Source organism: Schistocerca cancellata, chromosome 9, assembly GCF_023864275.1.
Source record: "Schistocerca cancellata isolate TAMUIC-IGC-003103 chromosome 9, iqSchCanc2.1, whole genome shotgun sequence".
NCBI lineage: Eukaryota > Metazoa > Arthropoda > Insecta > Orthoptera > Acrididae > Schistocerca > Schistocerca cancellata.
Genome location: NC_064634.1, coordinates 140,230,401 through 140,246,389, shown reverse-complemented (window position 1 = coordinate 140,246,389; position 15,989 = coordinate 140,230,401). Strand labels below are relative to the sequence as shown.

The 15,989-nt window shown below is 41.7% G+C and overlaps 1 protein-coding gene across 1 annotated transcript in view; it reads right to left on the bottom strand.

Moving 5' to 3' along the window:
- Positions 1-15,989, bottom strand: part of LOC126101234 (protein lethal(3)malignant blood neoplasm 1) — a 151,964-nt gene that overhangs the window by 83,443 nt on the left and 52,532 nt on the right. The window contains exon 2 of the mRNA XM_049911923.1: positions 9,511-9,616. Within this exon, the coding sequence (XP_049767880.1) occupies positions 9,511-9,616 (106 nt within the window). The remainder of the gene's footprint in view (positions 1-9,510; positions 9,617-15,989) is intronic.

Sequence of the window (15,989 nt, the reverse complement as noted above, 5' to 3'; positions counted from 1 at the left end):
GAACCGCACGACCACTCCGGCCGGCTGGCCGGGTTTAAGGCTAAGGCTACAAACAACAGTAGACATCGGCTTTTGGTTGTAGGATCACTTACTGTACCGTTTCTCGGCTTTCTTATAGGTCAGTAACAGCAATGGCAGCACGTAGTATTCGATTTTACACTAGAAAGTGATTATGTCTACTACTAGGAAGTGATTAATACGACCTGGCGGTGGTATGCAGCGATATGAATGGGAAAAGATTACAATGACTGGAGTGACGCAGCTACTGTGGAGGCTGTTTACCGACTGTTAGGACAGAGCCCCCACTTGCTTCCAGATGATAGCCAGTCAGTGCGAGGACGACGTTAATCACCTCCTCATGCGGGTGAAAGCGCCATGGGGCTCAACAGGCAGGAGGACGGGTTCCGTACCATCAGCTGCAACGTCCTTTGCTGGCAGCTTCTCAGCGCTAAGTCACTACGGAAGGTGCTGTTGAGTCACAGGGCTGTATTCGACTCCCCGGGTTGTTAAGGCTGAGGTGGAGTGACAAAACTATTTAAACAAAGTACTGTTTCACTTCATCTTCAACTGTGGAGCAGCGTGTCATTGCAGTTGATATCTCGATCACTTCCTTACTAACTAGAATGATTTGACATAGTTCTGCAACTCATAGTAAATGTTGTCCCACTTGTCTGTAGCTATATCCACAATAGTGTTACTCACGTTGACAAAATTCTCTTCGCTGATGACAGAAGTATGACAGTCACTGACAAAACAAGAGAACTCCTTGCCGAGAAAACAAATGAAACTCTCAAGGAAGTTTATGACTGGTCAATAAGCAATAAAGTGACATTGAACATAAAGAAAACTAATGCCATGAATTACAGTTCGAAGAGGAAAAATGACAATCTTAAATTAAATGTAGATGGCACCTCTATAGACTGTGTAACAAATGCAAAATTTCTAGGAATGGATATTGATTCTCAGTTGAAGTGGTGTGAACACACAAAGGTACTTGCAAACAGAATGTCATCAGCATGTTATGCTCTCAGAATCCTATCATCAGTGTGTAACATGCAGCGTATTTTAGTTACATATTATTCATATGTATACTCAATTCTTAGCTATGGTATTCTTTTCTGGGGAACAAACGCACAAAACATGAACACAATTTTTTCAAACTCCAGAAAAGAGTCATAAGAATTATAACCAAAAATACTAGTCGAGCTCATTGTAAAGATCCATGTGAATACATTAACCAGTCAGTTGTACACATCAAAAATAACATTATAATAATAAATGAAAAGGACCAGTTTGCTTTTGTTCTACAATATTGTAGAACAAAAGCAAACTGGTGCTTTTCATTTATTATTATAATGTTGTTCTACCAAGAACCGACGGAAGATTCTGTTAATATGAAAAAAACATTGGTAATTACTGCACAGACAGCTCTGTCCGTGAGCATGCAACAAGAGAGAGACTCAACTTACATTTACCAAGAAAAAATAAACATAAAACTCAAAACAGCATTTTCTACCAAGGAATAAAACTGTACAATAAATTACCAAAAGAGATTAAAGAAATTGCAAAAATAAACTTATTTAAAAAGGCAGCTAAAAAGTACCTGTTATGCAATACATTTTATACATTGAAGGATTACTTAGATAAAACAGAGTAGAGGTTTGATAAAAAATGTTATACAAATAAATAATAATAATAATTATTATTATTATAAAACATCCAACATTCCACATAACACCTTCACTTTACGTTTTTTTTTTTCCTTTCTAGAAATACTTACCCCCAAGCTATGCATAGCACAATACCTACACCTCTTTCACTCAACATCTCACTCATTATGGAGGGATGCTGACTCAGTTTTTCAGGATAGAAAATGGATAGTTGCGGTACAGAAAATGGCCCAGAGATCACCAGCGTGTGTGTGTGTGTGTGTGTGTGTGTGTGTGTGTGTGTAGTGAGTGAAGTGTTGTGAAACAACGTGCGTATAGTGTGTGCAGTGACTGATTGTGAGATACGAGTTAACAGTATTTCATTACATTATTTAATAAATTATCTGTAAAAAAAGTATTGTATACCAGGAGTAAATCTAATGATTGCCTGTAACTAGAAGTCTGTAAATACATGTGTATACGAAATAGCTTATTTTAAACTGGTCTAAACTTGTAAAAGAGAGATCTACGGATGAATAAAGCTACTATTGCTACTACTACTCCCAGGCAAAAAAGTGAAGAATCCAGAAGGGGAGGAGGAAACGAAATGAAACTTTATGGGTTGAGAGGGTATGTGATGAAATATCACTGATAAGAAATTCGAGTCAAATTTATAAAGAACCTGTCAGTATGAGGCCAGTTACCAACATGACCTTGGACAGCATGTGGCCTGGATGCATCGACTGTTTCGGCCCGGAAGGGTGTCACAAAACCGTTGTATCCTCTCTGGAGGCAACGTAGGTCACAACTGCCATAAATGAATCTCGGTATCCTTGATACAGGCAGTGGTACGGAATTGACATACGAGCTGGAGACAGTCCTGCCCTCTGTATCATGCAGGCAGTTCATAGAGACACGTGCCATGTATGGAAGAGTATTGGCCTGTTGGAAAACGGCACCACGATATTATCGCATGAGAGGTAACATATTTACATTCGCATCTACATGGATACTCCTCATGTCACACTTAACCCTGCGTTGCTACTGTGTTCGTTTGTACCACCGTTGCTACGAGGGGTCTCACACAACCGACCTGCATGTCAGTCTGATTTGTTAAGGATAGGGAGCTTAAGAGGGCTTCACATTCACGTATGTTGTCTTGATGAAGTAAACAAACACGTTTTGCTTTGGGTTTGGGTAAATGGTTGTCCTTTATTACTACGTAAGCAAATTATACAGTGATTCTAACATTTACATACCGTACAGGACAAAAATGGTTACACAATGTGACTGTCGTGTGTCATAGCACACAAAGCAGAACAATGAAAGCTACGACGCCAAACTCAGGTATAAACAGATGAGTAGAAAACATGTACGAAAACATTGTAAGTAAACGGAGAGTCTCCACAATGTCTTTTGAACGTACTGTTTCCACATGTCGTTTTATCACACCAGGCCACTACATGCAGTCTTTACAAATAAAACTTGAGTGTTTTTTGAGACGCACAAACTGAGAGCATTTGTAACAAATATATTACGTTTTTCTATCTTGACACCCATGGCGCCGCCTTAGGCACCGTACTCTGGTTCACACTCCCATCGTCTTGCTGTTCGACCCCCGCCAGTCTGTTGAAAGATCTTTTGAAAGGTCGGTTGATATGCTGACTGCCAGCCCTGTGCAGTAATTGGCCTCTGACAGCAGCCTTCCCAAGCGATTTCAGAAAGTCTCTCCACGTGGTCTCCCCCTGGTTGTTAGCTCTGAAGATGACGAGACTATTTATGCCTGCTACATTCAGTAAGCAAAAGAATAAGGCCAACGGCCACCTTCTAGTTGTTCTTGCTACCTTACAGGTGCCACAAATCTAATCTGCTAAATCTACCCCACCCTTAGTAACATTAAACAGAGTTATCAACCCCGGCTTCTTTTCTTCCCCAGTTGTTGCATGTATTTTGTTGCCATGGTGCATGGTACTCATTAGAGGTAGGCACCTGTTTCTCTTTGGTACGTACCTCATTAATGGCCACGTCTTCTGAAAGCCAAAGATACTTTTAAAAGCATTTCTACCTCTTGTGTTCACGAATTCTGTGGGAATTTCAGTCTTGTTCTTCCTTACTCTTACCAAAAGTGTTAATCTATGGTCTTTCAGAAGTGACAGGGCCAGCTCATAGCTCGTAAATCGGTTATCCATCGTTATGTTCCTTGATGTTTTGGAAATATGATTACACAACCTTTTGGCGACATCAGCTGCACGATTACTCAACTTATACGGTCCATCTGGCTGCTCACCTATATAAACTTCCAAATTTGATGTGTACGCCGTTCTTGCATCGGCTAGATTGAACACTTTTATTACTTATTTGCCAGGTTTGGAAGGAATGTACATTCGAAAACTAAACCGTCCTCGAGATTTTGACAAGCATTTCAACTTCAGTGGCATATTCTCCAAGAGGATAGTGTGCTATGCAGTTTTTGGCGAACAAATCAAATTTGTTTAGTGTAGAAGCCAATTTACCCTCTTTTCGCCTGTCGGACATCGTTGACTTTTCGTCAGATCTCGGACACTGAGCCAGAAACCTGCATCTCTGTAGGGTCATTGTGGAGTAGAATAATTTCAATTCTGTTCCACCTCTGTCGTAGAGTTCAACCAAACTGTTAGATTCCACCCAAATACAACAGACCAAGAAATGCTTCAATTTCACCTTTATCTGCCTCATGAATGAAGGTCTGAGACGAAGAGTATCTCAACTTAGCGCATTCGATACATTGGTTAATATGTATCACTACTTCAACCATTATTTCATCAGTGAAAAACAGCCGCCAAATTTCTAGATGTGTCCTTTTATTCTTTGTCATTCCCCTCACACCAGGAATATGTGACACAATATTATGTGACCTCGTTCTGATACGAGGAGTAGGCATGTCTTTCATCCATTTAGTACGCTTGTCCTTTCCAACAAAATATTTCTTATTGTTCAGGATACCGATCACTGTCATCCCCACTTCCGTCGCTTTCCGTATCTTGTTCACTACATAGTTCGACGTCTAGGTGTCCACCTTCGTCACCTGATTCGTCACTAACGATTTCATTTCGCAGTGCATCGTCACACAGATCTTCTCTTACATCCATTACAGATCTCGTCTGAAATAAATAAGCTGATTCAGCCATTTGAATGGTTGCTACAAACGTATTTGTGCTGGGGCGAACGATACCATCATTGCTACTCTGGGTCCTATAGCCCCAACACGTACTTACCTACTTGCTACGGTCGGTTTGGCAGATCTGAACACGCTACAAGCACTCCTAAATAGTGGACTTGCGCCTTCACTTGATGAGCAAATTGCACAGCTGCGTAAGTAGAAAGCTACAAGGAACTCTGATCGCGTGCAGTGTTGTGAACCTAATTAAACCGAATCGCTCACACAAGTCAGGGTCCGGGAGACCCACCAGTAGCAATGCAGGGTTAAATGCCTGACAGAGGGTTACCTTCACAATAATTCTCTCTTATTCCAATCTCAAACAGCGCGCGGAAGAAACGAACACCTATATCTTTCGTGCGAGCTACGATTGCCTTTATTTTATTATGATGATCATTTCTCGCTATGTCGGTCGGCGCCAACAAAATATTTTCGCTTTCGGAGGAGAAAGTTGGTGATTGAAATTTCGTGACGAGATCCGCCGCTCGGAGAAACACCTTTGTTTTAATGATGTCCACACCAAATCCTGTATCATGCCCGTAACACTCTCCCCCCTGTTTCTCGATAGTACAAAATGTGCTGCCCTCCTCTGAGCTTTCTCCGTGTACTCCGTTACTCCTATCTGGTAAGGATCCCAGAAAGAGCAGCAGTACTCCAAAAGATGATGGACAAGCGTATTGTAAGCAGTCTCTTTAGTAGATCTGTTGCATTATCTAAGTGTTCCGCCAATAAAAAGCATTCTTTGGTTCGCCTACTCCACAACATTTTCTATGCGTTCTTTCCAGTTTAAGTTGTTCGTAATTGTAATTCCTAGGTATTACGTTGAATTAACGGTCTTTATACTTGACTAATATATAGCGTAACCAAAGTTTAACGGATTCCTTTTAGCATTCATGTGGATGACGCCACACTTTTCATTATTTAGGAACAACTGCCAATTTTCGCACTATACACATACGTTTCGAAATCGTTTAGCAATTTTTTTGATCTTCTGATGAGATTGCTAGACGATAAACGGCAGCATTATCTGCAAACAACGTAAAACGAATGCTTCGATTGTCTCCCAAATCGTTTATATAGATAAGGAACAGCAGAGAGCCTATAACACTACCTTGGGGAACGCCATAAATCACTTCTGTTTACTGGAAGACTTAATGTAAGTTACTACGAAGTGTGACCTCTCTGACAGAAAATCAGGAATTCAATGCATAAATGGGACGATATTTGGTAAGGACGCAATTTCACTACAAGCTGCTTCTGTGATGCTCGTACAGTGTTTAAAGCCTTCTGGAAATCTAGAAACACGCAATCAATTTGAAATCCCCTCTCAACATTTCGTGTGAATAAAGAGCTAATTGTGTTTCACAAAACGATGTTTCTTAAATCCGTGTTGACTGTGTGTCAATAGACCGTTCTCTTCCAGGTAATTCATAATGTTCCAACACAATATATGTTCCAAGATGCAGCTGCATATCGACGTTAATGATATGGGTCTGTAATTTAGTGGATTACTTCTACGACCTTCCTTCAATATTGATGTGACATGTGCAACTTTCCCGTCTCTGGGTTCGATTCTTTCGCCGAGCGATCAGTTGTATATGATTGTTAAGTATTATAACTGTATTAACTGAGATGTTTAGGAATGTATTGCGGCCGCCAAGCTATCACTGGTTAGCCTCATTTCGGTCATTATTTTTTTCATTTATTTTTCTGTTCACTTTGAACGCCTACGTCATTTAAATACGGAATTAATAAAATATATCGTAATTAACACATACCTAATTCATGAGATATGTTCGCAGTTCCCAATAAGAACAACCATGAGCTGTGTAATGGAATGAAGACTATGAACAGTTGTGCTAGATCGGGACTCGAACCCAGGTTTTCCGCTTTCCGCGAGCGGTCGCCTAATCGCTTTGGCTACCCGCGCACGACTCACAGCCAGACCCAAACTTTCATATGTCGCCTTTCCTGCGTCACAACCTGTACTCGTGCGCTAATTTGTAATTCCCGTACAGGGGAGGACATTGTAACTGAAAGTCGGTACCCGGTATCGGCGGATAAATACGGTATTGCAGTGCACTGCAATATCTTACATACTAAACTGTCATTTTTTATGAAAAATGTACGTCTTCCCATTTCTAACTGCTTACCAGATACAGAAGTCCAGATCGTTTAAATTTTAGAAAATTACAATTTTTTCGATTTTACGTATTTTACTCTCTCGGAAACGCACGTAGAAAATGCAACATAGTTTAAAATTTACCACACATTGGAAACGAACCGGACCGCCCACCTGGCACACAAGCGTACTAACACATAGCCACACAACCTCTCAAAACCATATCCATCTTTTACGGTATTATGCTCGGAAAATTTCGAAGCTGAATTTTTTGGATAAGTTTTGACAGACGCATCGAAATACTTTGGAAGATTGATATTTCAGTTTTGAAATTTATGTACGATATATTTAAATAATATAAAAATCCACTTGTACACTCTAGGAAATACCGCAACAGGCAATTTTTTTTTATTATTTCCTTATACAATTAGTAGTTTTGACCTGAGTCCATGGCCAGATGGTAGCGTTGACATCCTAGCAAGTTTTACATCTATGTCCCAAAATATAATAAAATTTTCTTTGACGCATAATTAACATTAGAAATGTACAGCCACATTCACAACAAACCCGACAGCACACTGAATGATCACCTAGAATTAAAAAAACCGAATGTACGTCCAAAATTTCGTAAAACTCCTACAATTTGAAACTAGAGAAACAATTATTAACTGACAGAGACAAAATTCTTCATTGCTCCTTACCAGAATCTTTCACATAACACGTACTTTGGTACATCAAATCAGTAGCCGATGTAAACAGATGTATCCACCATCTTGCTTTTATTTCAGTTCACTGATCAGTATGGACTGTAATAGAAAATCAAACGACTCTCCTATAATATGTAAAAGAGGGCTTTTCATGAACTAAGTGTAGAAATACACTACTGGCCACTAAAATTGATACACCACGAAGATGACGTGCTACAGCCGCGAAATTTAACCGACAGGAAGAAGATGCAAATGATTACCTTTTAAGAACATTCACACAAGGTTCGCGCTGGTGGCGACACCTACAACGTGCTGACATGAGGAAAGTTTCCAAAAGATTTCTCATACACAATCAGTAGTTGACTGGTGTGGCCTGGTGAAACGTTGTTGTGATGCCTCGTGTAAGGAGGAGAAATGCGTACCATCACGTTTCCGACTTTGATAAAGGTTGGATTGTAGCCTATCACGATTGCGGTTTATCGTATCGCCACATTGCTGCTCGCGTTGTTCGAGATCCAATGACTGTTAGCAGACTATGGAATCGGTGGGTTCAGGAGAGGTAATACGAAACGCCGTGCTGGATCCCAACGGCCTCGTATCTCTAGCAGTCGAGATGACAGGCATCTTATCCACATCGCTGTAACGGATCGTGCAGCCACGTATCGATCCCTGAGTCAACAGATGGGGACGTTTGCAAGACAACAACCATCTGCACGAACAGTTCGACGACGTTTGCAGCAGCATGGACTATCAGCTCGGAGACCATGGCTGCGGTTACCATTGACGCTGCATCACAGACAGGAGCGCCTGCGATGGTGTACTCAACGACGAACCTGGGTGGAATACGTCATTTTTTCGGATGAATCCAGGTTCAGTTTACAGCATCAAGATGGTGCATCGTGTTTGGCGACATCGCGGTGAACGCACATTGGAAGCGTGTATTCGTCATGGCCATACAGGCGTATCACCCGGCGTGATGGTATGGGGTGCCATTGGTTACACGTCTCAGTCACCTCTTGTTCGCATTGACGGCACTTTGAACAGAGGACGTTACATTTCAGTTATGTTAAGACCCGTGGCTCTACCGTTCATTCGATCCCTGCGAAACCCTACATTTCAGCAGGATAATGGACGACCGCATGTTGCAGGTCCTGTACGGGCCTTTCTGGATACAGAAAATGTTCGACTGTTGCCCTGGCCAGCACATTCTCCAGACCTCTCACCAACTGAAAACGTCTGGTCAGTGGTAGCCGAGCAACTGGTTCGTCACAATACGCCAGTCACTACTCTTGATGAACTGTGGTATCGTGTTGAAGCTGCATGGGCAGCTGTACCTGTACACGCCATCAAAGCTCTGTTTGACTTAATGCCCAAGTGTATCAAGGCCGTTATTACGGCCAGAGGTGGTTGTTCTGGGTACTGATTTCTCAGGATCTATGCACCCAAATTGCGTGAAAATGTAATCACATGTCAGTTCTAGTATACTATATTTGTCCAATGAAACCCGTTTATCGTCTGCACTTCTTCTTGGTGTAGCGATTTCTTGGCCAGTAGTGCATATCACAGTAAATAATATGACAGTGCGATAACTGAAGTGTAAGAGGTAATTATCATGCATAAATTCAAGAAACTGGTGCAAAGGTTAAAGGTGTTTCGCTTCAGTGGGTCTACCATTCCCAGTGAGAGAGGAATACAAACGCCCGCAGCGTGCGGTGCCGCGGAGCTGTGTGTTTGTGCGCCCTACTGCGGCTGCAGAGGAGACGCTTGCAGGGACGCGGCTCTCGGCTCTCTGTCCTCGGGTACTCGGCCGACAACCGTGACCCCGGCGCGACCCGCCTTCCCCGGAGAGTGGCGCAACGGACTGCCGCCCTCGGAGGATGCCCACATGCTCATCCCGTCACAAGCGGTGTCTCCAGGCTGCAAGCTCTCAACAGTCCTAGTCCTGCTCGTTCACGAGTCCACTCAGCTACACTACCGCTCATTAACTTCAGTATACCCAGTCATTGACATCTAATTCCCATGTTGATATCATACCCTGAAGAGCCATAGAAATTGGCACAATATCGTGTGGGTCCCCAGGCAGCACGCAGAACTGCCGCAACACGACGTGGCATGGACTCGATTAATGCCTGAAGTAGTGCTGGAGGCAATTGACACCATGAATCCTCCAGGGCTGTCCATAAATCTGTAAGCGTACGAGGGGGCGGAGCACAGCACGTTGCAAGGCATCCAGGATACGCTCAATAATGTTCATATCTGCGGAGTTTGGGGGCCATCGGGAGAGTTTAAACTCAGAATACCGTTCCTGGAGCCACTCAGTAGCAATGTTAGAAGTGGGAGGTGTCGCATTGTCCTGCTGGAATTGCCTTTGTCTGTTGAAATGTACAATGGACATGAATGGATGCATGTGGTCAGACAGGATGCTTACGTACGTGTCACCTGTCAGAGTCGTATCTAGACGTATCAGAGGTCCCATATCACTCCATCTGTACACGCCCTACACCATTACAGAGCTTCCACCAGCTTGAACAGTCCCCTGCTCACATGCAGCTTCCATGGATTCATGGCTCCATACCCGTAAAAGTCCATCTAATGGGTACCATTTAAAACGATACTCTTCCGACCAGGCAACATGTTTCCTGTCATAAACAGTTCAATGTCGGCGAGGTGTAACGCTTTGTGTCGTGCAGTCAGTTCTTGTTATCAGTATGTCAACGGTTCGTACGGGGTTGTAATATCTTCCAAAAATCGTCGTTTAAAGCCGGTTCTTGAAACTTTCTAAATACGCTTTCTCGGAATAACTTAAGTCAATCTTCAAAAGTCTGCCCTTTCAGTTTCTCCATCATCTCTGTGACACTCTCTCACGGGCCAAACAAACTTGTGACCATTCGTGTTGCCCTTCTCTGTGTATATTCTATATTCTCTATTAGACCTATTTGGTACGGGTCTCTCACACTCCAGCAATACCCTGGGACGGTTCACAATAGTGATTTCTAACCAATCTCCTTTATAGACTGATTCTGTTTTCCCAGTGTCTCAATAAACAGAAGTCCACCACCTGCTTCACCCACGGCTGAATCTAAGTGATCATTCCGCTACATATTTCTATGAAGTTTTAAACCTAGGTACTTGTATGAGTTGCTCGATTCCAACTGTGATTCACTGATATTATAGTCGAAGGAAACTGCGGTTTTTTCCTTTATGAACATTTAAAGCAAGTTACCAATCTTTGCACCACATCGCAATTGTTAATACATTTATCCCACTGTGAGAAAAGACGATCAATGCCTTCATGGAAAAACGTTTACGGTTGCCTACGGAACAATGGTTAAACCCAGGCGAGCACCATTTCGTCCAGAGCAAATCGACGGCCACGAATGTCTTTCTTCAGAACTCCAAAAATATGGAAACTGCCCATTGTACATCGGCTGTCACAGTCTATAATGACGGGTCTGGCAAATGTTACACCATGGACATTTTAACTGAAACCTACGTAACTGATAGACCTACATTTAGATGCCTTTGGGATATCTTTATGGAATATCTTATCCTTATCCGAGGCTACTTCTCTTTACAGTACAGAAAACAGCCATTCTTCCAGACGACGAGTGGTGTGAGTTCATGGTTTCTGTTGGGTGTCTATCGTTACTGGAACGTTTCGAGTGCAGACCGCAGCAAATTATGTCCAGAAGACGTGCAGGTGCAGCTAATTGTGGGAAAAGTCGAATAGTTGGATGTATCACACAGATAGATCGCACATATATTTGGCTGCAAAACAAAGGATGCAAGGTAGACTCAGGACAACTGTGTGGCAGGCAGATCAGGCACGGGCCCGTCCAGAAGGAATTCACCACGAGAAGATCACGGGGTTTTTCAACTGGATCTGACGAATAGGCGGATTTGGACGACGTTCCAACCCTGCCAGAGTGAGAACGGCGTGAGGCCGCCCGGCACACAGGCGACCGTACAGCTCTACGCGACCTTCTTGCGATGATGACAGATGCATCGCCCAACGACTCACCGTGCTTTTGTTCGCTGCCAGGTCTCCGTAGACATTCTGAAAGGGTCTGTGAATATACACAATGCTCTGGTTTTTTGTCAACAAAAACTCAAACAGATGCGTTACAGATGCCACTCTTAAAACCGACGTATAGCGACGCGACCTATTGGAACTTCATGAAAGTATAGGATCTCAAATGGGATATTCCACTATGTCCCACAGCAGATTTCGCATTTTTTTCCAACGGAAACTGGCCGAGAAAACAAATGTGTTACCTTACTTATTGAACACCCTTCGTACACAGGGTGTAAATCTTAAGTTGACGAACCAGAATAACTCCAAAAATAAGCTTCACACAAAAAAATGTGTAGAATCCAAAGTTGATTATTTTCGAGGGGGACATCTGCTGGAGGTAAAATTAGCCCGCCACCCCAGCCCCCTGGAGGTGGGGCGGGAGGCAACTTTAAAATTTCAAATGTGAACTCCCATTTTTTATTGTAGAATCAGATTCTACATAAAAACTATGTACATTTAGTCTTAAACATTTGCTTTGATTCTTGGTAGTTCGCGCTGTAATTCAAGAAAATCCATGTTCTCATTTTTGCGTGGAATTTGGTTACGGATAAATAAAAAAATACTTATTTAATTCGTAAATTTTGATTCGCTAAAACTAAAATTCTCCCCCTCTCCCAATAGGATGGAGTTTGAGAGAGAGGAATAAGAGTTTACAAATTTTGACCCCAACTTATCCGAATCTGCGGAAAAAATTAATATTTGGTTCAACATTTGTGAACCTCTAATTCCTCTCTCTCAAACCCCACGCTGCGGGGAGAGAGGGAGAGTTTTAGAACCAAAATTTACCAATTAAATAAATATTTATTATTTATCCGTAACCATTTTCCACGCAAAAATGAGAACATGGATTTTATTAAATTACAGCGCCAACTACCAAGAATCAAAACAAATGTTTAAGACAAAATGTACGTAGGTGTTTATGTAGAATCTGATTCTGCAATAAAAAATGGGAATTCCCATTTGAATCTTTAAAGTTGCCTCCCGCCTTACCCACAGGGGGCTGGGGTGACGGGCTAATTTTAGCACCAGCAGATGTACCCCTCGAAAATAATGAACTTTGGATTCTACAGATTTTTTCGGGTGAAGCTTATTTTTCGAGTTATTCTGGTTTGTCAACTTAAATTTTACACCCTGTATAAATGATCTGGTGTACAGGATCAATCTGCGGTTATTTGCTGATGATGCTGTGGCGTACAGGAAGGCGTCATCATTGAGTGACTGTAGGAGGACTCAAGATGACTTAGACAGAACGTCTGTTTGGTGTGATGAACTGAAGTTATGTAACTTAATGCAGATGACAAGGAAGGACAATCCTTTAATTTCGGAATACAGCATTAGTAGCATACCGTTTAAGATAGTCACGAGAATTAAATATCTAGGCGTAGCCTTGCAAAGAGATGTGAAATGGAGAGAGCGCGTAAGGATGGTAGTAAGAAGGCGAATGGTCGGTTTCGGTTTATTGGGCGAATTTTAGTAAAGTGTGGTTCATCTGTAAAATAGACTGCGTATAGAACACTAGTGCGGCAAATTCTCGAGTACTGCTCCAGTGTCTGGGATCCCCACAGAGTCGGATTAGAGGACGACATCGAAGCATTTCAGAGGCAGGCTGATAGATTTGTTACCGATATGTTCGATCAACAGGCGATTATCACGGAGATGCGTCGTGCACTCAAATGTGAATACCTGTAGGGGATTAAGAAAATTTAGAGAACCGGCGTTTGAGATTGACTGCAGCAGCACTATACAAGACCCCACATCACATTCGTCAGCTCCGATCAGCTCGGATTCTGGAGATATGCAGCAATACGCGAGGCTATACTGACCTTATGATTTATCTTAGAAGATAGACCGAAGAAACGAAAACCTGCCTTTACAGCATTTGCAGATTTAAAGAAAGCTTTTGACAACGTTGACTGGCACACACACTCTTTGAAGTTCTGAAGGAAGAATGGGTAAAACAGAGGCAACGAAAATTTGTGGACAACTTGCGCAGGTGCGCAACAGCAATAATAAGATTGGAAGGATATGAAAAGGAAACCAAGGGAGTGGGGCAGAGCTGTAGCCGCTCCCAGATGTCATTCAGTCTGTACATTGAACAAGTATTGAAGAAACCACGGACAGGATTCGAAATGGCGCTGATGTTCACGGGAAGAAAAAGGAAAAACACTTTGGCGTTTGCTAGTGTCATTGAAATTTTGTCAAATACGGTAGTTGACCTGCAGGAGCAGTTGGAGTTTCCTTGAAAGTGATTGTAAGATGAATATCTGCAAAACTAAAACAAGAGTAATGGAAGTAGTAGAATGAAATCATGCAGTACAGAGGGAATTAGACTAGTAAATGAGGTACTAAAAGTTTCCGATGCTCCTTGCTATTCGGGCAGCAAAATAAGTGACTATGGCCGAAATAGAAGATATAAAATGCAGACTAGCAGTAGCAAGAAAATCGTTTCCGAACGAGAGAAATATGTTAACAAGAAATATAAATTTAAGTGTATGTAGCGTAGCCTTGTACGGAAGTGAAACGTGAAGGATATACGGGTCAGACAAGAAGAGAATAGAAGCTTTTGAAATGTGATTCTACAGGACAAGCTTCAGAATTAGTTGGCTAAATCGGATAACTAATAATAAGATATTAAACTGAACTGAGAAAAAAGTTGTGGCACAACTGGACTAAAGAAGGGATCGATTATTAGAAAACGTTCTGAGGCATCAAGGAACTGGCAATTTGGTGAGGGAAAGAAATGTAGGGGGTCACAATTTTGGAAGGATATCAAGACTTGAAAACAGTAAGCAATTTTAAATGGAGGTAAGTTACAGGAGATACGCAGAAGGGGACTGAAGACTACAACAACAATTGATGGTGTCTGGGATGAGGTGAGAAGACGTACTTTCATCCCAGCCTAGAGCCAGAGATCTTCATTAATTGCTACATTATGTGTTTCGTCTATGGGGAGATATTACTGAATTTGACAATGGGAGACTGCTTCAACGCCATCTCAAATACAAGATGCATTCGTGTCTATGAGAGTCACACGTCAGACTGACCTTGATGGAGGACAACGATCTCGAATACAATGTTAGTTTAATACTTTAATTCCCGTTGGTTGTGGAATATGTCCACAAAGTTTGATAACTGTCAGACTGATTCTTAATCGTGTAACTCATTCCATTTCGAACAGTTTACTTGCCATCATTTTGTCAACTTTTGGGTTGCATTTAATAATCGCAAAGGGCGTCTCTGAATGACATACGATTTTATTAAGTGCCTTGATAGTTCATCATGTAGAGTGACATCAATGGCAATCTATTTTACATTACTGGACAATTATGATTTAGCGCAGCTATATGTAAGTGTCGGAAAAAGATCAATGTTATTGCAGGCCCCAGAATCTAAATCCTTACAAACGAAGGACTACTCGCACGGCGGTATAAAAATTACCGGAACTCAGAAATTATTCGATGGAAGAAGGAGTATTAGTACGTTCGTCGACGACGAGGTCATTAGGCTGAGCACAGTGTAGTATTGGGGAAGTAAATCGTGCGTGACCTTCACAAACAAACTTTTCTTAACGAGAGACTTCACCAAAAAACTTTTAATGGCTATTCCACATTTTTGAAGTGCTTACTCTCAGACACCAAAACGATTTGGCTGTATTCGAATTACAAGTATGTCTTTCAATTATTTGAAACATTGACTGTGTGAGAGGCCGTGACACACTGACTGCCGCCAAATTGGTCAAGATAGTACCTATTTATCAGAAACTTGCCTTTGATGCGCTGTTGGCAGGATGCACTAATGGCAAGACAAAAAATGCAAATGGAGGTTTGCACAATTTCATTTCGTCCAAGTGCCAAAAGAAAAAGGAAAAAAAAAAGAAAAAGAAAATTTAGATCTAGTGGAAGCTGTTTGCTAATTCAATATAAGATGTTTTGGAGAAATCAGGAGTTCCAGCACTTCTTTATCACCCTCCCAGAAGAAGAACTACTTACTAGTGATCAACAACAGATAAAGCAGTCCACAAGATGCTACATGGAGAAGTAAAAATTCAAGGGAAAGGGTTCTCTGGTAATGAAATTACAATAAAAGAAGACTTACCGGAGCAGGAAGTGAAAATGTATGATAGTGGCGCACTTTAATCGTTTTGTGTTGTATCAGCGTTCTATTTTAAATACAATTTTAAATTTTTTTTTCATAAGTTTGTTTTTCTACCTTCAATGACAACTTTTTGTTGTAAATATTA